The sequence below is a fragment of the Astyanax mexicanus genome, chromosome 3 (assembly GCF_023375975.1).
Source record: "Astyanax mexicanus isolate ESR-SI-001 chromosome 3, AstMex3_surface, whole genome shotgun sequence".
In the NCBI taxonomy this organism is placed as follows: domain Eukaryota; kingdom Metazoa; phylum Chordata; class Actinopteri; order Characiformes; family Acestrorhamphidae; genus Astyanax; species Astyanax mexicanus.
The window spans coordinates 39,601,014-39,625,934 of NC_064410.1; the positions used below are offsets into that span (position 1 = coordinate 39,601,014).

Here is a 24,921-nt window from a genome sequence, read left to right on the forward strand (position 1 = left end):
ATAATTCAGTTTAATCATCTTTAAAGAGCCACCATTTTATGAGATGAGACATCTGAATAAGAAGAAGCATGTATATGTTATTATATAGATTCTGAACATTTGTTTAAACCTCTAAACAATGTATTAAAAACATAACTTTTATATTTTCTAAAAATATTTACTGTTACACAGTTTAGTTGTGTCCTTATTCCACTTGATAGCTAGGCCACACAGTTCCATCAAGCTGGAGTAAATCTTTGGAGACATATAAAGCACTACCTTGTCACTGGACAGTTAAACACGCTTGCAGAAGAATGCTAACATACTGAATAGAACCACACAATTTTTTTCCAGCCAATTATGTTGTCTTGGCCAATTTGCCATGAATGAATATGGCATCACCAGGGATTCCACGGCGGTGCCATGTTAGATTTGTAACAGTTGGGGCCCGTGTACAGATCTTTGCCGAAAAGTGAGCAATCATTGACACGTTCCAAGAGGCCTTCAGGAAGGGTCAAGTGGGTGTAAAGTGGTTTCATGACAAGAAACTTCTAGATGTCTTGAAAAGACAGGATGTAAATGAAACATGTACGTGTTTAGGCGTGTGGTAAGTGACCAGTGTTCCATCATGTGAGTGTTACAATCCCAAATGAAAAAAATGCCCTGGAGATGAAATCTATCATAATTTGACAAGGTGTCTTAAACTATACAAACTTAGCTAAAATACCCGGAGGCATGGTCATTGACTTGATTTAAATATTGGGGTGGGAAAAGTGTGTGTTTTTCTTTTTTTGAGAACTGATTTAGGCAAGGGACATTGACATAAGAGCAGAATTTATGTTCATGTACGTTTTATTATTTATTAATAGTTTATTTTGTTTGGCATTTCATTGTCTTCTCTAAACTCATAAACTAACAGAACATCTATAAAAAGAAAACAAACTAAAGAAAATATGATTGCTCTGCTCTGCTGTCATCTTTGAAATATTATGAGAATATCATAAACAGGTGAATAAAGAAAAACAGAGAAGGCAATTAGATGATCCACATGTCTTTGGACAAATGTGCTTTGAAATGATTCAAATTATAAAGCCATTACTAAGCAAAAACACCATTTTTGATTTAAAGCACAAAACAAGACAACATTAATTCAGCTAAACCTCATGCTGTGCTAGTGTTATTGCTTGCCTTAGAGGACAACAGGACTGAACTGTGTGTTATGACTGAACAGGCAGGACTGCCAGCCTTCATTTTTCTTAATCCTTATTTCTCACCAGAAGCAGAAGCCAGTCCAAAATATGTGTTCAAGCATAAAGGCTTGAAATTGAGTTTAAAACGTCAAATAATGGTATCAAATAGGAAATTCTGCCATTCTGCCATTCTGTGACTGGTTGAGACCTGTCAGATATTTAACACCAGAATCAATATTCCCTCATAAGACCATTTGCTTTCATTTTCTATTCCCTGAAATCACACTGTTTTTAAGAATCTTGTCAGTGCTGTTGTTCATTTCGACAGTACCTGAAACATCACACTGCTCAAATTTGTCTTGTCCACCAACAAACTACATGAGGATCCACATATAAAGAAAACAGCACAATTTTTCTGCAGCTTACATTCTTATCTGTTTTCCAGCTATGTAATACAATTTCACTATTACTGCAATTTTCAAGCTGTTTTAGGAGTTTCACAATAGGAATCGTTGGCTTTTTTTCTTGCTTGGTGCTAGTCTTAAATTTTTATTCATTTTGCCATTTCTTACCATTGCATAAATTAAATATCTTAAATTTGTGTATACTTCTTACTTATTTTGCCTTTCAGAACACCAAAAGTGATTTTTGCTGTTTTCCCTAGTGTGAACGGAAGCTGATAAGATTTAAAACCCATACATTTCTGGTAGAAATACCCAGGCATTTGAGTGTTTTTGAGTGACAGAAAGATGTTCATGGAGTATTTAGGAAGGGTCCACCATGGAACTTCAGTATGGCTAGGAATTTGTTCTCAAATATTTTGCATGTATAACTTTTACATGTTGTTTCCTAAGTCCTTCTACACTTTCACGTACAGCACCCCAGGTCATTTCCAGGTTTTTGAGTTTTTTGAGTGTTTTTTTTTTGTGTTTTTGAGTGTTAGAAAGGTGCCTAAGAAGTATTTTGGAAGAGTTCTCCATGGAACTATAATATGGCTGGGAATTTGTTTTCATGTTGATTTTTTTAACCCAATATTTTACCCAATATTTTACCCAGTATGTTGTGTCCCAAGTCCTCTTAGACTTTTACGTACAGCACCTCCGCCCACTAGTCTCGCTCCCTGCCGTGGTCCAAACAGTGGTGACGGGGAAAAGGTGTGTGATAAGATGTGTGATAACAGTCCTCAGCTCCACTGTCCATCGCTGCCGTCCCATCACAAGTCCATCAACACGCCCATTCACATTCATGCCTGAGGTCGCAGTTATCTCCTCTCTGATAAGGCCGCTCTGCAGGGACATTAAACACCACCACAATGAGGACTCTCTGGAGGAGCAGAGGAACGTGTGAAATGCTGGCTCCTCTGTGGAGCACTGCAGCTATTTGCTTTCACCCCTGACTCTCCGACTGATCTCCTGACAATGAGGCCCTTTCACACCAGCTGATTGTGGGGAGGGGGGGGGGGTATGAAGCATACAGAATGAGATGATGTGTCCTGACCCGTCATCAAGAAAATAAACCACATCACAAAAGCTCCGGGCACTAAGAGACTCCACCCCCCCCACCCCCCATTCCTCTTTCACTGTCTACCCCCAACTCTCTCTCTCTCTCTCCTCTCTCTCTCCCCAAGATAAAAAAGAAGGGACTGTTTCAATATACGAGCATGACATTCCCTCATCTGACACACACACACACAAAAGCATTCTAACCCCCCCTGAGGTGGTAACCATTCTGAGAAAGAGGCAAGACGCAAATGAGGTTAAAAAAAAGGCTTCATGAGCACTGCATGCCTCACATTCCTCCTTCTTCCAAAGACAGTAGAGACTTTATGTCATTTGGCAAGGCCAAGGATGGGAGGGAGAAAGAGGGCCAAGGGATGGAGAAGGAGGTACAGAGGGATGGAGGGAGAGAAACAGAGAGAGACCCAGTCAAAACCTGTGAACAGAACAAATCAATACTTCTCCGTGCTCACTAAAAACTGATTTAAGCTACATTTTAAATACAATTTAGACTCTATCTACAGTTGATGCTAAAGAAGCCATGGTTCTTCAATTGAAGCCATCGAAGAACCACTTTTGATTCTGTCCATGAGGCAAATTCTTTCATATTCTATTCTAGTGAAAAGAACGATTTTTGGTCCAGATTTTCAGACTTTTCTGTTTGGTCGGAAATCATAATGGGAAGTCTGAGTGGTGCCGTAAATCACAGTCTGGAGCAAAGGACCAAAATTTGGTCTCAGTCTGAAACAACTGAATCATGATCCGGTTCGTCTGCAGTGTAAAATCACTTTTTTTGAACGGTTCAGAATTTCAGACCAATTACAGGAAGTTGAGATAATCTAGAACAGTGGTTCTCAAATTTTTAGGACATGTATCAGTCATGATCAAATGTAATTTTCAAGTACCACCTACTGTAGGTAATGTGTTTGCTTTGCTTACTTTTGCAATTGGCAGATTATTAATTATGGTCCTTGGAACACGCCTACTGAGATATCTCAGAAAACTTGAGACAGAGGAAAATAACAGGAATACTTCCTCTTGAACCCTAGGTTAATTGTTTAGCTACTGTATCAATGCAAAAACTATTGGGAACTATGGAGTTCCACGTGGTTCTATGTTACTGTGCCAAAATGCAACTCACCTTTATGTCCACAAGCATCATAAAGCATTATATGTCGGTGCAACAGTTTACAGTGGTAACTTCTGCTTTATGCTGGTCACTGTAGATAAATACATATTTATATAAGAAACGGGATCAAAGGACTTCTAGGGTTACGTGTTACTCTCAGTATGTGTGAACAGGTAGCATATCATTTGTAATAGGACAGGATATAGCAGAGTTCTTCAGTGTGTTAGCTGAACTACAGTGTGAAACTGACACTAACTGGATCTAATGTTTACAATGTAAGAAAAAAATTAACTTGGTTTGGACTTTGGTCCAGACTTTTTATGTGTGAAAATCCCCTTAAAGGTCTCACGCTTCACACTCACGCATTTATATTATAGACAGGGTTCTATATCAATCCAAAAGTGATTCTTATGTGGCAATACTTCAAGAACCATTTGACACATCTTGGTTTTAAAAAATGTATTTAAACATTTTCTGGAAAATATGCAAACAAACTTTGCGATTAAGATATAAACATATTTGCCAGGGAACATTTTACTCCTACAGAGTTAATTATATATAGTAATAGTGTTGATTTGTTTTGTAGGAGAAATTGAAGCTTGGACTTTTTGGGCTTCCTTTTCCCGGGTATTTAATTGTTGACTATTTTCAACTTTCCCGATGACAGGATATGTTTCATTCATTGCTTTTGCAGCCAGTGCAGTTTAAATCAAGTAATCAGTCATGACAATATGCACTGTTGCAATATAAAAACTTATGTATAAGCAACCAAACTGGTTTTATTCAAATCACGTAATGCTCCGAATGAATCATTTGATTATTCAAAGTAGTTTAATGGAACCAGTTCAATTCCTGGCTACAGCAAAAATAATGCAAAATGAGTATAGCTAAAGTGCAAATCAAGGACACTTGTGTATACACACATATTGTTGAATATGAAGTACATTTGTAATAGAGGCTTATACAATATAATCAGCTGCACCATTTGTATAGCATGGTGTGCTTACTCATGTGAGTTCTTAGGCAGCAAAGCTCCAAATACTACCTTCACCAACATGTGTAAAATCTGCTCTCGATTAAAGCATCTGCTGAATGACATTTTATTTCTCCCATTTTCTACCCACAAGTTAGAATGCTTCTCATAAGGACTTCTCCAATCATTAGTAATACCCCAAAACTAGAAATGTGAAGCTGCCACTGGTGTAGCTGGGTAACCAGAGTGCTCAGAGGAAACAGCCCAGTTCCAAAACAACAGATAACAGACACCTGTGCTAACCAACATTACCTTGGGAGTGAAGTAGGAAGAAAGCCTCATCTACCCATCCAGAGATAGCAAGGCCAATTGTGCCCTCTCTTACTCTGGCTGCTGATGGCGAGCAGCATAACCTGGAATTCAAACTGGCATTCCTCTGATCATCATGGCAGTGCCCCAGCCTGCCCTGGACCACCAGAGCCCCTGAATAACATAAATGTAATAGCTCCCCAACAGCCCATTAAATTAGTCATACACTCAGTTTTATCTGTTTTCATGATGTTTGTATACGTGAATGTTTTACTGGAAACACAGTCAACTCAGGTGTTACATCATTTCCAGCTCTGGCATCTGACTTCAGAGGTAAATAGAAAAACACTAGTCTAAAACAGTTAGGTGATTTCCCTGCTCAGACTCACCTGATTCACCTTTCTTATTTGCCAGGTAGGTGTGTCAGAGCAGGGAAAGCACCAACATGTGCCTGACACAAGAGCATTTACATACACCACTCAGCCATAACATTAGAACTACATTTTTCAACTCCCGACCTTAGTTCTGTCCAGACATGCAAGTCTTTGGCCCCAACATGCCTCATTAAGCCTTGAACCTCTATGACCCCACTGTCAATTTACTGATTGTTCTTGTTTGCACCACTTGTGTTGGGTTCTAACCCCTCCATACCAGAAACACCCATCTAAGAGCTGAGTAATGTACATAATACATAATTGTTTAGGATGTTTTATGAAGTACATAATATTTTATTGACTTTAGGGCATTTAACATGAAGTAAACTACGTTTTTTACCATTACATTATTGTTATTAAGCATCATTCTCGAGAACTAGAGCTCTTCAGGCAAAGGCCTAGTTAAAAACATTTTTCTATTACACTCTCGCTCAAGTACAGGGCTAAGAAAAATATTTCTTACAGCTGATATATGGTGTTCTTCACGTGGCTTTTGTCATGTGAGCATTAATCATGCTTCATACTATGTTATCAATGGAACAAATGATGTATATTCAATTTACTTTAATGCCCCTCTTCAATTGTTTACTGGAAACCTAATGGAAACTGCTTTAAGTGCTATGTGTTTATAATAAATTTAATAGACATCAATGTTAGACTAATTAATGACATTCAATTAAAATACTGGTGTAACAAGAGTGACAATAAGACACCAAAAGTCTTTTCACCTTAAATGAGATAATTAAACAAGAGTCTTGTTCTTAAAATGATAATAGGACATTAGCACCATAATAATAACTCATTATTAAACTTTTTTTCTCTCTCGATATTTTATTTGTCTCTAGAGACTTTACCTCTTGCCAGACTGTCATCCTAACAAAAGCTAGATTTACATTACAAACCACATTGCTCAAATCAGATTTGGCTACCTTGACAGTTTATATTATATTATATTCACAAAGTCACCTGTATCTTTGTGTAATATGAACGAATCTATCATTAAAACGCCTCGCATGCGCACATTGATATGTGTAAAAACTTTGCCTTTTTCACCAACAACAAAAAATCGTCATATTTGAGAGACGACCTGTAGCTTTATAAAGGAAAATGGATGCGTTAGCAGCTCATATGTGGAGAATCTTTTGCTCAAGTGAAGAGCAAACAGCTCATCTGAAGTACATGCTCAGGTTGAGGGGGAGAAAAAAGGCCAGGCGGCTTGATTTTCCTGTTTTTTGCAAAAGTGACTCAAATCTGATTTGAAAAAAAAATTGGCACGTTCATACAGCCATGAAAAAAATTAGATCTGAGCCACATTGAGCAAAACAAAAAATCAGATTTGAGCTATAACATATCTCATGCTCTATCACTTACCTACTTTATTACTTACTTAATCCTTGCTTACTTACATGGATTAAACAAGATTAGCACCAAGATTCTAATAAAACTGCTAAAAATGTCAAGTATATTTCGTTATGTTGCAATGCATAACTAACTAAACAGTTAAATACCTGTATAAAATAATGTATTCATGCGTTATGCCCAGTGATGACCAGAAAGCACTTAGAAGATGAAAAAATGAATGCATGGATTGATGGAAGCAAAGTAATGTGAATGTAGCCTAAGAAATAAAAAAGTTACAAAAAAAAAAAAAAAAAACATGGTAAATTGCTAATGTATTGGTTATTTTTTATTTTGTGGTACTTTTTTTCTTAAGTGGAGTTCTAAAGGGTCCTCTTTTCTACATTTATTGGAGTAAAAAATATTTAAATTTTAATAAATGTATTTTGACCCAAGTAGCTAACTAGCTAGCTGCATAGTTTGTTTACTCAGCTAGTTAGCTCAGTCCTCCACTTATTAGGTCTTATTTAAAGTGTTATTCTGTGGTCCTTATGTATATTGGGAGTCCATTAAGGTCTTATTGTACTTTATTTAAGCTCTAGAGTCTCATATCTCCTCCAAACGTCCAATAATATCAACAGAGCTCAACAGGTCCTACTACAGTCTCCACTGGGTCTCCAGCAGCTCTGATGCCATTTGCTTTCCCACATAATGAGCGGAGAGGAGGAGGGCCGCGGCGGGGGGCTATGGGAGGGCGTGAGGCGCCCCCTGATAGGCCGGTGCGGCGGAGCCACGCCCGTGGGCGGAGCCCGGGGTTTTCTTGAAGCGCCGTTCAACTGGTGTTGTTAGTAGTGGAGCAGCACTCGGAGAGAAAGGGTGGAGGAGGACCAGGAGGTCTACAGAGTTTTATAAACAGAAAAACAGAGAGAAATCCTCGCTCCTTTGGATGCGCAGCGAGCCCGAGGCTTTGGATTTACTTCTCGACTCACTGATTCGGTTTTTCTTTCTGTGAAAAGCTCGAAACTCTCCGAGAGATCGCGACGATGGGATCCCAGGCATCTAAGGGAGGAGTGGCCGTGGAGGGCAAAGCCGCCGAGGCGTCCGCCGCCAAAACGAACGGACAGGTAGGAACCAGTGGATGCGTTCATATGGTTTAACCCTCTTCCACGATGGTTTTCTGTGAGAAAAACAGCAGCAGCTCTCTCCGGCTGGTTGAGGAGCGTTTCGGTGCTCAGCAGGCTCCCCCTCCCTCCTCTCCACACGCGGGAGAGTCAAAAACCTCCATCCGACCGTCCCACCCACCCGTTGCATCGCGCTCGGGCATTTAATCTTCTGTATATAAAGAGTAGCGGGGCTTTTAATCGCAGGCACGGCGTGTTTGACTGATCCACAGTTGGCCTAAGATGTGTTTTATCATCGATAATTATCGTTAGGGAAGGTTCACCGCCGCGTAGGAGGGGATGCTCACCCTCAGTGTAATTTAAGCATCATCTAGATAAACTCCTTTACCAACTAATCCTTAATGTTTAACACCGGTTTTGTTGTATTTTCCTGCTCCGAGTTTACAGCTTTTTTTCATTCATGCGTCGAATAATCGAAGCCCAAATTTCTCCAGACACACCAGTCTAGACACTGCGCTCAGTAGCGGCTAAATCCACGTGTAATTGGTCAGATAGGCGCTAGTTATGAATCAAACTATTCATGTTTTTACAATAAAAACCAGTTCCACGCGATTTTCCGCTCGTGCTCGAGGGGTGTGTTCGTGTTTTCGTGTTTTTTACGCTAAACCGATCGTCGACGACGCACCGCGCATCGATCCGCTTCAGTCTTTTGTCTGAAAGCCGCCGTCTCGACCAGTCTCCACCGATTTGTGAGCTCTCGTCGCCCCCTGTCGGCGGGTTGCGGTACTGCAAGGCGTCACCTCCACCTCCATCACTTGCATTGTGTACGTGATTGGCCACAAGCGTAGTTAATCGTCGACGATTGAAGGGCTACACGTAGGATTTTGCCAAAAAAATAGTAATAACTATGTAATACTAATAGGAAAGCTCATGTAAATCCATCAAAAGAAGCAAAAATGCATTTTTAAATGTAAATGGTCTAAACTATCATTATCTCCCCCCTTTTAGGAGAACGGCCATGTCAAAACCAACGGTGACGTGTCCGCTAAAGCAGAGGGAGATTCAGCCGCCACCACCAACGGCTCGGCCGAGGCAGCCAAGGAGGCTGAGGCCGGCGCGGGAGATGCCATCGAGCCAGCACCAGCTGCCGAGGGGGACGCCGCCAAGCCTGAGGGCGAGGCCACCAAGGAGACCCCCAAAAAGAAGAAGAAGAAGTTCTCCCTGAAGAATTCCTTCAAATTCAAGGGCCTCTCGCTGAGCAAGAAGAGCAAGAAGAACGCCGAGGTGAAGGAGGAAGCTAAGGCAGAGGAGGCCACAGAGGAGAAGCCCGAGGAGAACGGGGCCGCTGCAGCGCCTGCAGAGGAGGAGAAGAAGGAGGAGGCCAAGGCGGAGGAGACCCCCGCCCCAGCCGAGACCCCCAAAGCAGAGGAAACCCCGGCCAAGGCCGAAGAGGCCGCCGCAGCCGCCCCCAAGGAAGAGGCTGCCCCTGCTGCCGCCGCACCTGCTGCTGAGCCCACAAAACCCACAGAGGAGACCAACTCCACACCCGCACCATCCGAACAGAATGAGTGATTGTACTTCACAAGGACTTTGTGAACTGTTTTTCAAGAAAAAAAATATATATATTTATATATATGTGTATATGTATACATATGTATATATACATGGATATATGTATATGTATATATACACATGTATGTGAAAAAAGAAAAAAAGAGAGACTCCTCGTGCCACTTTCTTCAAGATTAATATGAAATGACAGACTAGATTCACTAGTTCACTTCCCTAATAATGGCTCAAAGATCCGGGACTCTGAATTTAGGTTGAAATCACTTCGGGACCGGGATTTCAATGCAAGAGTGAGAGAAGTGTGAGTTTGAGAGCGGGATAAAGAAGGAAAGAAGAAGAGGCATCTTTCAAAACCCATCACCACAAAGATGCTATAATATAAAAAAAGAGAAGTGCAAGATAAACATCACCACATAATAATGACTGTTAAAAAAACGGAAAAGAAAAAAAAGACTTGCCAACTTTCTACATTCCTATATTTTAACCCAAATTTAAGTATTTTGTGGTGTATAGAGAACCATTTTAAATATCCAGAAGGCTTTGTCTTGTTTGTTTGAAATCGCATTTTAATTTTCATCTTGGCTAAAAAAAACACATTTGAGCTTGCTATGTTCACATTTGAGGTTTTAAAAGAAGCAGAGTTGTTATGTGTTAAATGTGAGCCTTGATCTGCTTTTTTGTCTCTGTAAATACATTTGACTGATTTTGTTCTTTATTTTGCTAATGTTAAAAGATGTTACTGGTTTTATTGTAAAGTTGATAATGGTAAATAAATGTTGGTTACCTAATGGAAGCTGAGAAGTGTCCTTCTTTACACTGATGGGGTAGAAAACATGCACTAGGTTTTCAAGCATATTGACATAATGTTTATTTATTAAACTATATCAATAAGTAGAGACAAAACACCAACCACATTAGCTTTAAATGTGCTATAAGGTTTAAAAACAATTTCCTTCCAGTTGCGGTTGACAATATTTTAGAATGGTTTTACAGGGTTGGTGGCCTGTTGATAACAGGCCCAGGATTGTTTTGAATGTTACTGTGAGGTGTCAAATATGTATCAAAATTACCACCTAGAATTCTACACCTTACATACAGAAACATTGCATAATAGCAGTGAAGTAAACTGCCTGATGAAGGCCAAAGAAATTATATAAGACCATAATGGCCTATAGACCCTTGTAAGTGGATCTAATGGCATTTACATGCCAGACTCAAATGTAGTGTTAAGAAGCAGCCTGATGTAAGCTATAATCACGTGTGCTGTTTTCATTTACAGTTTATTAGTGTCACAAATTCCTAAACAAGGAGCAGAGGGTGAGAATGTAGAATTTACTTATCGTAAATGTAAATATGGTTCTATGTAAAACTACATCAGTAAAAATAGTTTTGTATCTGTACTGAAACAAATGAAATGCGTCACTCGACAGCAAGTCGCAGATTGGTGTAACGTAATTTCTATTTTGATCATGTTTTTTTCAGTAATAGCTGTTTGTTGTAAATCACTAGAAATGTTATGGAGGGTTATTTATTGGTAACTCAGAGACTTGGTGTAGGATTAATTGACTATACCGTAATGCTTATCAGTTGTAGACCTGTATGCCTATTCTAAAATGCAGCCATTTAACGCTCCATTTTGATAAGCTTCTCTCCAACGCTCCTTCAATTCCAAAACATATTTTTGTTCTATGGTATTGAGTCAAATGTGGGCATATGTCGCCACCTAGTGTCAGACTGGTGTACTGTATCTATAAAATAATAACGTATAAAATAATGTATTCATAGGCTATTCCACTGAATGGATGCCATTTGCTTGTTCCAAATTAAACTTATTTAATCTTTTTTTTTTTTTTTTACTTCGAATCCAATAACAAATGTATTTAACAATTCAAAACATGTACTGGTCAAACTCATGCAGCTTTACTTAATGTTTCTAAGGTTTCTAAACTTTAGATGGTTACAAAACTCATGTGACATTTAAAAAGCATGTTTAAAAGCAAGTCCACTAATTCCTTTAATTTTCTCTCAAGAAAGTAATGGTTGACTGCATGTTCATATAATTTATATTTATGACAAAAATCACTCCTGTTAATGGCACTCATTCCTGTTACTGGAACTCACTCCTGTTACTGGAACTCATTCCTGTTACTTTTTATGTTTTGAGTAACAGGAATTAAAGTAATCGGAAAGAGATTTGAACATAGAATTAGCAAAAACAAGATAATTTTCTAAATTGTGGCTATGCTAAAAGCATGAGGCCATTGAGCACATTCTAGTGATTGTAAAAAAAAATGTATTTTAAAAATAAACATAAGATCTAAAAATGAATTTAGGTAACATGAAAGAGTGTCGGGATTGACCTCCTCAGTCATCGTTACAATAAGATCAAATATACAGAAAAACTAATGAGGGAACTTAATTTTGGTCTTCCCATGGTCTTCAGAAGAACCAGCTGATGTAACTTCCTGTTGTAGATGTGACTTGTAAAATGTTCCAGATGTTTCAGATGGGGTAATGTGTTACGGTAACAGGAATGAGTGACACAATGTGTATTTTTATTTTATGGATCTAAAATATGAAAACATATTTTTAAAGCATAGATGGGATTTGGAGTCACACAACAATGCAACAAAAAAGGGACATCGCTGAAGGATTTTAATAATTATATTTCATGGTAAAGTTTATAGATAGAGTGTGGGGACACATGACAAATTCTTTTTTTTCAGTGTTCTAAGTAGTTTTTAAAACTGTTTTATTTACATATTTAACTTTTACAATTAGGTCAATGTACAAGACATTAATACTACATGGTATATTCTATATGCTAACTTTGTGCAGGTTTGGCAGGTAAGTATATAAAATATTAATGTATCCACATGTTTTGTACTAACATGATGCAATGAAGCTTTGCTATGTCAGCACATTATAGTAATTTCTATTATTTTAGTATTATAAATAACCTATTTTTTTTGTTTACACAAATTGTTTAAAATGCATTTAAACAAACTAGTTTATATTATGCTCCATTGCTTAGTTTAAATTTTGTTTATATTTTTCTATTGTGCTGAACATCCAACATTTACACATTTTATTTTTATTATAAGAACATCCTAATCTAACTTCACTACTGTGCGGCCTATAATGCCCAGAATGATGACTGTTTTTAATACGCAGAATTCTATTAATTCTTGGTTTAAGCTTGTAGAGAGATGTCAGCAAAGAATGGCTAGAGTAGTCTGAGTTTACACCAGGTTGAACCTTGGTCTAAACAGAACAGAAAGCTGAGGTTGCAGTGGGCACAAACTCACCAAAACTAGACAGTTGCATTTTTAATTTGTACTCAATTCTTTTCCCAAACTAAGCAACTTAGCCCATCTTATTTGTAGGACCTGCCATCACTTACAATTCTCCCCCACAATCAAATGGTGAGTCAGCCACCGCCTCTTTTCTAACATGGAAAGTGCTGTATCCTCAGCCCTAAAGCATCTGGCCAGCATCACAATGGGAGTCATAAGGGGAAAGAGCGCCATCTACCCACCTAGTGAGAGCAATGCCAGTTATGCTGATGGCTAAGCAGCATAACCCAAGATTCAAAATCAGATTCCTCAGGCCTCAGGTCAGTGTCTTGGTCTACTGAGCAATTCTGGGCCTGGTAATACGCATCAATCGTGTAAATGCCACAATCTATTTAAGTAGTATTGCTGACCATGTGCATCCCTTCATGGCCACAATTTACCAATCATCTATAATGGCTACTTGTATGGCTAATTTATGTTTCCGATATTTCAGAAAATACAGTACTAACATACATCATCACAACGTTTTAAGACAAACACATTGACCATTTGTGTTGGACACAGATGGAATATGACCTCTGCCTTTAACAAATCCATGCAGCAAAGACTTGCATACATAATGAGCTCACATACAGAGACATGAGGATATATATTGCATTTACACATATTTGCGTATACACATGTTTATTTCCTTATTTCCGTATTGGAACAGCTAAAAAGAAAAATAAATTAATTAATAAATGTATATAATTTCATGCAAAACAAAATTATTGGCACCCTCAACTTAATATTTGGTCCCACAACCTTCAAAAAAAAACTCTACAGGTGATTAGGATTTAGACACTTTAAAACTCTACAGGTGCTTCGTTTCCATCCATCTCTGGGTGCTTTTTGAAGTATGTTTGGGTGATTGTCCTGCTGGAAGAATGACCTAGGATGCAAACCCAGCTTTCTAACACTGGGCCCTTCACTGTAACCCAAAACCATTTAATAATCTTCAGATTTAATGAGGCCTTGCACACAGTCAAGACAAAACATCTTTAAACCTCCACCATATTTGACTGTAGGTACTGTGTTATTTTCTATGTAGGCCTTATTCCATTTGGTAAACAATAGGATGATGTCCCAAACAGCAGTAATACTTTTATTATACAATTCCATATTTTAATCATATTTTTAAGGGATGATTTCCTTCCAATAAAGTTGGCTAATTGTTGCATCAGCAGATACTGAGTAAGGTTACATTTGGTTTCAAACAATATAAACACTGGTTGTGAACCTTTAGTGAATAAATAAAGCCCAAATCCTCTGTTTGTTTATAATGGTTTGTTACATAGACAGTACCAGTCAAAATGTTTAGAACACACATACATGTAGCAAATTATTTTTCCCTTAATTTTTTGGGATATCTAATCTCTGCAGGTCCAGTCAAGAACCAGAAATGGTAGAAAATCCAGTGTACAAAAATGTGCACTAAACTGTGTTTAAGTACAACAAATGAACTAAAAACAAAACCAAAAAAGTGATTTTAGTATTGTGATAAAAAACCTAAATAAAATCATTATATTCTTTAAAAAAGAGGGTGTGATGTTTAGCAAACAATTTATTGGATAACAGCAAGTAGCAGTAAGTAGCAATGGAACAAAAAGAGCTTTGGAAATGGATTAAAAAAATGTCAATTTACAAAGCCTTTGTCTGTATTAAAGCAGTATTGGAACAGATCGCATATTTTAACTGCAGCATTTACACACTTACACAGAGCACATTTAGACTTTCATCATAATAAGTAAAAAAGACTTAAAAATGCAGACAAGTTACAACTCTATAACTATTAAAAGCATAAGTCTTTTCTTTAGAGAATTTACAGATAAAGCCAGAGCTTCCTACACATTCAAAGGACTCACATGGCAGCGCCTTTAGCTAAGCTTAACGTTGGACTAGGTCTCAGTTTCAGCAGTGAGGAGAGGATTTAGAGATCTGACAGGTGAAGTACAGTAATAAAGTCATTGCTCAGATGGGAAAATAAAAAAGCAGATTGTCTGGGCCGTACAGCATGGCTACTGGACAACTAAAAAAATAAAGCTGTTCTAAACAATTTGACCGGTAATGTATATAAATATATGGACAACATTTCTCCCAAATTCCAAATTAAAATATTGTCATTTAGAGCATTTATTTGCAGAAAATAAGAAATGGCTGAAATGTTCTCCTACACCAGTCTTACACACTGCTTTTGGATAACTTTATGCCACTTCTGGTGCAAAAAGTCAAGCAGTTCAGCTTGGTTTGATGACTTGTGATCATCCATCTTCATCTTGATTATATTCCAGAGGTTTTCAATTTGGTAAAATAAAAGAAACTCGTCATATTAAGGTGGTCTCTTATTTTTTCCCCAAAGCTGTATATACAATGTATACGCATATCTTTATACCACGGGTTTGAACTCAACAAATTGAGCGAACAGTGCGGTTTGAGCGGATTGGTCCTGACACGGACAGAAACGCCCCCAGAAGGATATTCTTGAGTGTGATTGGATGATGAGGCCTGATGTCCCGCCCCCGATGTGCTGCGCTGCTGAAAGCCGGCGGGCCGCACGCTGACCGGAGGGAAAATGGCGCTGAGTTCGCAAGGAACAAAGAAGAAAGTTTGCTATTACTATGATGGTAAGAAGCTGCGCTCGGAGCGAGCAGGTTTACTCATTTTCAGTCGCTTTAGCCGAGTAATGCACCAGTCGGCCGGGACAGCGGTCTGTAATTGCGTTAAGTTTAGCCGGTTAGCCGCTTGAGTTCGGTACCCGGAGTAGTGTGTTAGCATTAGCCGGTTAGCAGCGAGTGCTCCCTCTTTATCCCCAGCTTCAGCTAACGAGAGAAACCCTGCGGGGTCCGGGCTGATATTCCCGCCTGTAAACTCTTTTTACGGGCAGCGCAGGGATGAGAAACGGGCTCCGCTGTGGCTATGGCTAATTAATCATTTAACTAATGTGTAGGATGCTCGTTCGTGGTCAGTTAGCTAGATAACCTAACACGCAGAGGACTGAACTTAGCTTAGCTTAGCTTATCTATCTGTTAGCAGGGCTAGCTAGCTTAGCCATTTATCTTTGGAAGTAAAATCATTTCACTGTAATAAAGGAAACCACTGAGCTCATTCTGTTCATTATGATAAACTTCAACAGCTACTTTGAGTAATAGTGAGGCTGGTCTGTTTGGTTTTGATGTAGCAGTTTTATTGTTTGAGTGCAGTTATTTAGCGTTAGCTAACTAATCTAGCTAGCTAGTTAGCCAATTCAGCCAATACAGAAAGTAAAAATTCTCCCCAGAATTGTATTACTATTACGTGCAGAGTTATGCTAAAGCCCAGCAATGCAGGCAGTATAAACAAAACTCTAAAGATTTATAGGTTATATTCGGGATCTGTAGTGCTGTGACCCTTTCTCTGTAACCCGGTAGTCTGCTTAGTTTTCTCAGCGCCTGCTTTGTTGTGTCTGCAAGTTCCCTCGTAGCTAATAAAAATAACAATAATAATAATAATAATAATAATAATAATAATATTTGGACATAACCTTTTATACATTAATGCAGTTCGAAGTTTCACCACGAAAAAGTAAATTTTTTAAATGTAAAGATTAATATAAAATTTCATGGGGAGGGAGAAAACAATTACAGGCATTATTAAAAAATAATATACTTGTATAAATGGCAAATAAATTGAAGCAGAAGTGCAGTAAACATTTAGAAGGGAAGTAATATGATTAGAAGATTTGCAGTTAAGAGAGATGGACTAAATGAATGCTAATCTGAACTAGGGCTGCAACTAATGATTTTGGTAGTTTATTTTATTATTATTATTTTTTTTTAATTAGTCAATTATTCAACGATTCTTTCTGCCATGTCCTCTATCTATAAAAAACGATTGAAACAATTAAACATTACACTTAAAAAGCTGTTAAATGTCTGGATGTTTGAACGTGGAAAGTAATGATATGTAGTGAGTAAATATACAATCTGTTGTGTTTGGACACTCCCCAGCACTTTGTGTAATGTGGTACTGTTACAAATTAATGATTAGTGGACAGTGAAATTTGTAGTTGACAAATTTTAATAATCAACGTTGTTGATTTTATATATCGACTAATCATTGCAGCCCTAATCTGGTTTAACACTCTTTTTAAAAGTTTCCATAGAGGGAAATGGTTCTGAGCTCCTCAGGAAGAGCCTTCCAGAGCTTTAGGCCATAGTGCTTGAAAGAAGTTTTGAAAGCAGCTTTTGTACTACCAACAGATTACTGTAGAAAGCCATTTCTGAAACCTATCTAACAATCATTTCACTAAGATAAAGAAGATCAAGTCCATGAAAACCATTACTAGATCATTTTAAAGAAAGTCTAATGTAGTATGTTAATAACGTTTTAACTTCAATAATGACCTGCCTCTGTAATTCATGTATTGTGTGAACTTCATTTTTATGTTTTTCAAATGTTTTACCCACTGTTCTACACTCTCTTTAGGGGATGTTGGCAATTACTACTATGGCCAGGGTCATCCCATGAAGCCCCACAGAATCCGCATGACCCACAACCTCCTCTTGAACTATGGACTGTACAGGAAGATGGAGATCTATGTAAGAGGAAGTTCAGAACTTCAGAATTTTACATCCTTATGTTAAGTGTCTCGGACGTTATGGTAATGAGGTATTTTTTTGTGTCTGTTTACAGAGACCACACAAAGCCAATGGTGAAGAGATGACCAAGTATCACAGTGATGATTACATCAAGTTCTTGCGTTCCATTCGCCCAGATAACATGTCAGAATACAGCAAGCAGATGCAGAGATGTGAGTATTCAATATGTTGATATGAGTTGATATGAACCCAGACTTTTAATTAAGGTGCTTTTCACCCAAAATATAAGTGGTTAGAATGCAATCTTGTGAAACAGACCATGTAACAGGAACTGTGATTTTTGAGCTCTTTTCGGATAGTAGCCATGTTTTCTTTAAGCTGACAGGTTTAAAATAATTGAAAACCAAATCAGTTGCATATTTGTGCATATATTTAAAGTTGTCATAAATGCTGTTGCCATTATGGAAATTATTTTATTGCAGTGATGAAACACAGTTGATATGATATTGTAAAAATGTGTACCTGTGGTTTAAGAGTTCATATAACTAAATCTAATTATTTCAAACTTTTTAGATTAATAACAAACACAGCAATTAAGCTCTTAAGTTATAAAACTATTTTTTTTGTTTGTTTTTTTGCTATAAAAAATTGATTTGTTTAATGTGTTTCCTTCCCAGTTAATGTGGGTGAAGACTGCCCTGTGTTTGATGGCTTATTTGAGTTCTGTCAGCTTTCAACAGGTGGCTCTGTTGGTAAGTGCGTTTAACCTGGCTAGCTGGATGGGTTCTTTAAGTAGGCAAGCCTGTTGCAGGTGACCAATGACCTATATTTAATAGTGCTGTTTCCTTTTTCTTTCAGCTGGAGCTGTGAAACTAAACAAGCAGCAAACAGACATAGCCATTAACTGGGCGGGTGGTCTTCACCATGCCAAGAAGTCTGAGGCCTCTGGTTTCTGCTACGTCAATGACATTGTCCTTGCCATCTTGGAACTGCTCAAGTATGTTTTTCTTAACAATTACTATTTTGGTTTTTATGCAGTATTTCACTTAAATTTAATTGCATGTTTTTCTTTTTATCCATTTATTTTTTATTGAATTATTGTCATGCTTTTAGAATAATTTCCTATAAGATCAGCTAACCTCATATCAGTAAAAAAAGAGCAGCTTTTGTTAAAAAAAAAGTTACAGGCAAAAATGTAATACTAAGACTAATGTATGCAATTTACAACACTACACGCCACAGCAGTGTAAATTTATCAATCTGTCTGCCGAGGCACGTAGGTCTCATCAGACAGACTGGCTGTGTGTTCATTTTTAAATGATGGCGCCCTTGTGTGATTGAGGTGTGAACAATCTTAAGGAAGTTAATTTTATACACCGGTCTTGTCTAGGTCAGTTGACATATTTGTATTCTGGTAAAAGTTAAAGGAACATTTTAATTAAGCTTTTTTAATTTAGTAAATTTCTCTAATACAGATATTTGATAATTCCTTACTTGAATAGTTGTTTTATACGAGGCTTTGTTTTAATACTGTTTGGTAGATACCATCAAAGAGTGCTGTATATTGACATTGACATCCATCATGGTGATGGAGTAGAGGAGGCCTTCTACACCACAGACCGTGTCATGACTGTTTCTTTCCATAAATATGGAGAGTACTTCCCTGGCACAGGTGACCTCAGAGTGAGTTCCCAGTTCCTTTGCCTCTTTTATTTATTTTTTTAATTTTAATATTTTTGCTTAAATAGACTGTTTGCAATTACACTACTTAACAGTACTTTTTGCTTACAAATAGATGTGGGTTCTAACTTTAGTGTGGCTAATGATTATTCCCCAGGACATTGGTGCAGGAAAGGGAAAATACTACGCTGTGAACTACCCGCTCAGGGATGGGATTGATGATGAATCTTATGAAGCCATTTTCAAACCTGTAAGTCATAATCAGTGTAGCATTACAGAGATGTCCTGAAAATTGACCAGTCTGAATTAATAAAATGTCTTCCTCAGATCATGGCCAAAGTGATGGAGATGTATCAACCCAGTGCTGTAGTACTTCAGTGCGGTGCTGATTCTCTATCTGGAGACAGATTGGGCTGCTTCAACCTCACTATTAAAGGTCACTTTCAGCACTGAGCATTACTCATAGCCAAGCAGTTGTCTGCTCTCATTCTGACTGATAACACTGGGTTTCTGTGCTCTGCAGGCCATGCTAAGTGTGTTGAATACATGAAGAGCTTTAACTTGCCTTTGTTGATGCTGGGAGGAGGAGGATACACCATTAGGAACGTGGCTCGCTGTTGGACCTATGAGACAGCTGTAGCCCTGGACAGCACTATTCCCAACGGTGAATACTGTGCTGTTTTAATTAAATTATTAATATTTGTTCTGAATGTTCTCTATAAACAGACCATGGGATCTTGGTTGGGGCACTTCCATTGCAAGAGTTGTTTGACAATAAGATGATTTCAAGACTGATTCTTAGTGGAAATTTACTTGTGTAATGTGACTGAAATTAGCCTAACTTGACACAATTAATCAGTTGCCATGCAATACCAAGACTGTATTTTGGCTATGGCCTTACTGATGTTTCTTAGCAGCATAGAATAGAAATTGATTTGGGTATAATTTTCATTAATTAATTTTTCTCCTTTTTCAATTTGGCAAATTACCAGTTTGTTGATTGCAGAAATATTGCAAAAACCTTAGCTGTAAATGGATATGTTATGGCTGATTAATCAAATTAAACAAAACCCTAGTAATATCTAATTTATCAAAATGACAATGTTCCTACAATATGTAATTTGAGCTGGAAGCTCTTTAAACGACTTGAGTAAACTAAAACTTGTGCACCTTTCATGTAAGAAATTGCATTACTTCATTTTATAATGTGAAGCTAGACAGGTTTAACTCTATGCTAACTCCTTAATGTCAACAGCTAGCTGTTCTATTTCTCTATTGGTATTTCTAACTTACAATTTGTTTTCCCACCGTTTTTTCTAATATATAGAGCTTCCATACAATGACTACTTCGAATATTTTGGACCGGACTTCAAGCTCCACATCAGCCCTTCCAACATGACCAACCAGAACACAAATGACTACCTGGAGAAGATTAAGTAAGTGTTCTACAGAAAGCAGTCACCTTCTGCTGAAAAATGACCACAAACTAAGACACACTAGAATGTGTGAAATGTGTGAAATGTGTTAAATTGTTACCCTGAGACTAGTGTTTGCATTTGTTCTAATGCAGCAGCTTTGTTTGCAGTTACTTATCTTAAGCTATGTTCACATTACAAGCCATATTGCTCAAATCAAATTTTACTCTGATCAAATTTGGCCTGTCTCTGTATGTATTGTGAATGAATCTGTCTCTGAAACATCTCACGCATGCACATTGATAACGTGCATAAACGTCACCTTCACCATCAACAAACGTCATATTTGAGAGACGAGCTTTATAAATGGAAATGGATATCAGCTTATGTGGAGCATCTTTTGCTGGAGTGGAGAAACAGCAAACAGCTGGTCTGAAGTACATGATCAGGTTGAGGAGGTGAAAAAAAGGCCAGGCGGTTTGCTTTTGCTGTTTTTGCAGCTATAGCTGCACAGCTGCACCAAGAGATGTGTGGACATGAAAGAGAAACTTTAATGTAAAGACTTATTAATTCCGATTTGACAGTCCACATTTGTCACATGTCCATGGATTGGATATGTATCTGATTTAGCACCACATATCGAAGTGGCTGAGATCTTATTAAAAAAATGATTTGGTATGTTGACAGCCATGAAAAAAAATCAGATCTGAGCCATATTGAGCCAAAAAAAAAAAAAATCAGATTTGAGTTAGTTTAGCCTGGTAATGTTAACGTAGCCTTATTACTGTTTCCTAAATGACACTCTTCAGTGCCTTTCTCTGCACACAATGTTTTGTTGCAGTATGTAGTCTACACAAGTGTATTTTTGCTGATTTTGTTTCTTCTCCTTTGCTTTGTCTGTTAATAGACAGCGTCTGTTTGAGAACCTGCGCATGTTGCCTCATGCTCCAGGAGTGCAAATGCAGGTTATCCCCGAGGATGCTGTGCAGGAGGACAGTGGAGATGAGGAGGATGATCCAGACAAACGAATCCCCAGTGAGTGCTGATTACTTGTCTTTGCTGTGTTACTTCAGTTTATCCTTATTTCTACATTTTTCTAGTTTTTATGGAGCAGAATTTGTATTCTGGTTTGTCTCCAAAAACAAAAGCTTAGAGAGAACCTGATTCACTTTTATTAGTCACATTTTGCTGAGAGTAAGCAGCTTTTTTTAATTATCTTTTTATTTCCTTCACTAGTTCGTGCCCATGACAAGCGGATAGCCTGCGATGAGGAGTTCTCCGATTCTGAGGATGAAGGACAAGGTGGCCGCAGAAACACCATAAACTTCAAGAAAGCAAAACGAGTGAAGACTGAAGAAGACAAGGATGGGGAAGAGAAGAAAGGTGAGCAGACAGGTACAGCCAACAGAATTTCACCTTGATCATCTCATCTTTTGATTTCATGGCTTTATCAAGTATTGGGAAAAATATCAGCCAATAAGTTGCCTGTCCTTGTTACTATGCAGTCAAAACTTGAAAGTATATAAAGTTAATGAACAGAAATTTGATTCATGTTAAGTTTGTGTAGAGTAGAATTAAAGTGTCAGACGTTCAGTGCGGCTGTTAAGCTGTAAACACAACATTTTTAATTCAGTTATTTTACATTTTTTGCTTTATTATTAGTATCAAAATAATCAACCTCAGAATCAAATGCATACTAAATTCATCCAATTATTATTTTTTTTTGGCACTCATGATTTCTGCTGTGAATTGCTACAAAAAAGGCCTCCAACAATTTGTGTGCCTGCTTCCCTTAGTTACTACGGTTTTATTTGAGCTGTTGCAATTAAAATGTGCCTCAGACTTTTAGCCACAGTGACTGAACACGTTAACATTAATCCCATATTATGATGTCAAGCTGGCCTTTAATGAGTTGGCCTTTTTAACCTGAACAGTTTATCCTTATGTGGTTTGTGTTAAATGTGTTCCATTGTAAAATTGCTTAAAGTGTGTAATGCTAAGTTTTACAATCTTACAGATGTGAAGGAGGAGGAGAAAACTCCAGAGGAAAAAATGGACACAAAGGGGTATGTGTGTTTTGAGCTATTCTGGAATGTTTATTTTTAATATTAACTTGCTGTATGGATATGTGGAGAGATTTATTCAAATGTATCAGCTTATATTTTTTGTTAAATATATACTAATGTATCTGCTATTACTTCAAAAGGAAGATAAACACTGTGGTTGAGCCATAACATTTAATAGATTTTTGTTTTGTTTTGTTTTCTTGAAGGCCAAAAGAAGAATTGAAAACAACCTGAGAATACACCGAGTCCAAATGGATGCATGTACTTGTCATACACACACACCACACATACACACACACACCACACACACACACACACCACACACACACAGACACAATCTTAGCTCGCAGGCTAAAGACTGTAAATTATTTTCTAAGGCTCATTTTACTATTTGTATTCCTGATGAGCAGTATAAAGGTTTTTTGCATTACAAATGTGAATTGCAATGTAAGATGTACGTTTCCTTCCCCCCCCCTTTTTGTACTTTTGAATCCTTGCCCTTTTTTCATTTTAAGTTGTCAATGTCTACCAAAAGTAGCATCAGTCAAATGAGACCAGAAACGGTAGTTAAGAGTTGGTCGTTTGCTTTCCCCACCTGGGAGACTTCACCTCTAAGTTATTTTAAATCATGGACTTGAATACAAACACATACATGCATCACTCTCTCCCTTATTAGGTCTTGTTTTATCTGTGGATGCTGGTTCTTGCTGCAGTGTCCTTTACCTCATTTTAAAGAGATAATGTTTGTTTTAATGTCCGTGTCGATCGATGGCTTGGCTCTGAATCTCTTCCCTGGTCTGTTCTGAATATGGAGGAAGACTTGCGTTTACTGCCGTTAGACTCCAGATTCTTTCCCATTGTGGCCATGCTAGCAAGTCTGTTGCACTTCTGGCTGGATATAGCAGTATAGAGTTCCAGAGTTCAGTGGTTTTGAAATGTCCGTATTATAACAATGCCTTTGGTAAAGTAAATAAAGAGGATGTTCTCTCATGTCTTGTCTTTTTCCATTGCTTTCTTATTTATTTTTTTGTATTTTAGGATTTTGCACCAGAACAATCAGGGTAACTAGTGCAACTTTCAATGTTACAACACCTTGGGACAGATTTTAAAATGTCATATACATATTAATGCTTGCATCTCCCTTTTACATTTTTGATGACGTGAATCTGGTAGTTATTGTAAGAATCTTAGGATCAGGGGACCAACATAAATGCTAAAAAAAATCTGGTATAAAATGGTTTAACACAGACTTAAGTTAAGGTGTTTTTATTTTGCAATTTTTCTAAGGCTTACAGTTAAAGTTGCCATCCTAAAGACCTCCCCTTTAGCAGCATAAGGATTAAATCTAACATTTTGATTACTATACCTTATCAAAGTAGTCATACCTTTTTATATATTTATATATATGTGTGTGTGTAATTAAATGATATAAAGAGCTTAGTTTAATCTATTATCTGGATTTCTGCATTTATTCTTATTTAGTCTTATGTAAAGTAACATGATGCTGTTCATATCTTTTAAAGAGCAAATTAATTAGCCATCCACCAGGCTAAATAGCATTAGTAAAACTGTTTATTTAGCCCCAATCTAGTAAAAGGAGGTCAATTAATGAGAACTGTTTGTCTTTTATTTGAGACAATCTGATTACTGGCATATCTGTTCTCAAGTATGGGATGTGTAAAATCTAAAAAAAGGCTATAAAAGCATTCCAAAAACATGTGTACATAAACTACAAAATGGAAAATTGTATGTGAGATACTATCCTCTTTAGGAGTGTGTGCTGTTCAGATTGCACAGAAGACACACCAGGAGCACAATGGACAATTGTAAAAGAGGTTATAGAAAAGCCCAAAAGTATCAGCAACAAGAAAACTGGAGAGTTGCCTTGTGGGTCCCTCTACTGTTTTTCAGACATTTTCTAAAATTACTGGAGCAATAGTAGTTATACAGTCTTTTTGTATGCATAATAGCCCTGCTACTGCTCTACCTGGGTTATCATAAACAGTGTGGCTGATAAAAAAAAAACATTCTGCCCAGTTAAGGACAATTATTTAATTAAAACTACCTAAAAACATTTACCTTTCTTCCTCATTAATAACAAAGCATTCCTGGAATAATTGGGAAAAAGGCAGGAATACTCCCTGAACAGGGCACTAGTCCATCATATAGTGCTACCTGTTCACCCTCCAACTCCTACTCACTTAAAATGGATCTTAAGCTATGCCACAAAAGCATATATTTAATAGAAATGTTATAATGTGCATTGTAATTGGTTGAAACTGTTCAGATCAAGAACAGTTTCTACACCCT

The 24,921-nt window shown here is 37.6% G+C and overlaps 2 protein-coding genes across 3 annotated transcripts; both read left to right on the forward strand.

The window, feature by feature from the left end:
• The first annotated feature begins 7,674 nt into the window (after positions 1 to 7,674).
• On the forward strand, positions 7,675 to 10,326 carry marcksl1b (MARCKS-like 1b). The gene is made up of 2 exons (XM_007249408.4): positions 7,675 to 7,972; positions 8,978 to 10,326. Exons 1-2 carry the CDS (start codon positions 7,892 to 7,894, stop codon positions 9,539 to 9,541), a joined length of 645 nt encoding a protein of 214 aa, XP_007249470.3. The 5' UTR covers positions 7,675 to 7,891; the 3' UTR covers positions 9,542 to 10,326.
• Positions 10,327 to 15,378: 5,052 nt separating this feature from the next.
• Positions 15,379 to 23,601, forward strand: hdac1 (histone deacetylase 1). 2 transcript variants are annotated; one of them, XM_007249405.4, is made up of 14 exons: positions 15,379 to 15,497; positions 17,338 to 17,450; positions 17,545 to 17,662; positions 18,128 to 18,202; positions 18,309 to 18,447; positions 18,992 to 19,133; positions 19,288 to 19,380; positions 19,458 to 19,566; positions 19,654 to 19,794; positions 20,458 to 20,566; positions 21,453 to 21,580; positions 21,782 to 21,940; positions 22,563 to 22,611; positions 22,818 to 23,601. In XM_007249405.4, the coding sequence occupies exons 1-14, from the start codon at positions 15,446 to 15,448 to the stop codon at positions 22,843 to 22,845; spliced, it is 1,455 nt and encodes a 484-aa protein (XP_007249467.3). In that variant the 5' UTR covers positions 15,379 to 15,445; the 3' UTR covers positions 22,846 to 23,601. The 2 variants fall into 2 exon arrangements, with proteins under 2 accessions (XP_007249467.3, XP_007249469.3); XM_007249407.4 differs by having other exon boundaries at positions 21,782 to 21,928.
• The last annotated feature ends 1,320 nt before the right edge of the window (positions 23,602 to 24,921 follow it).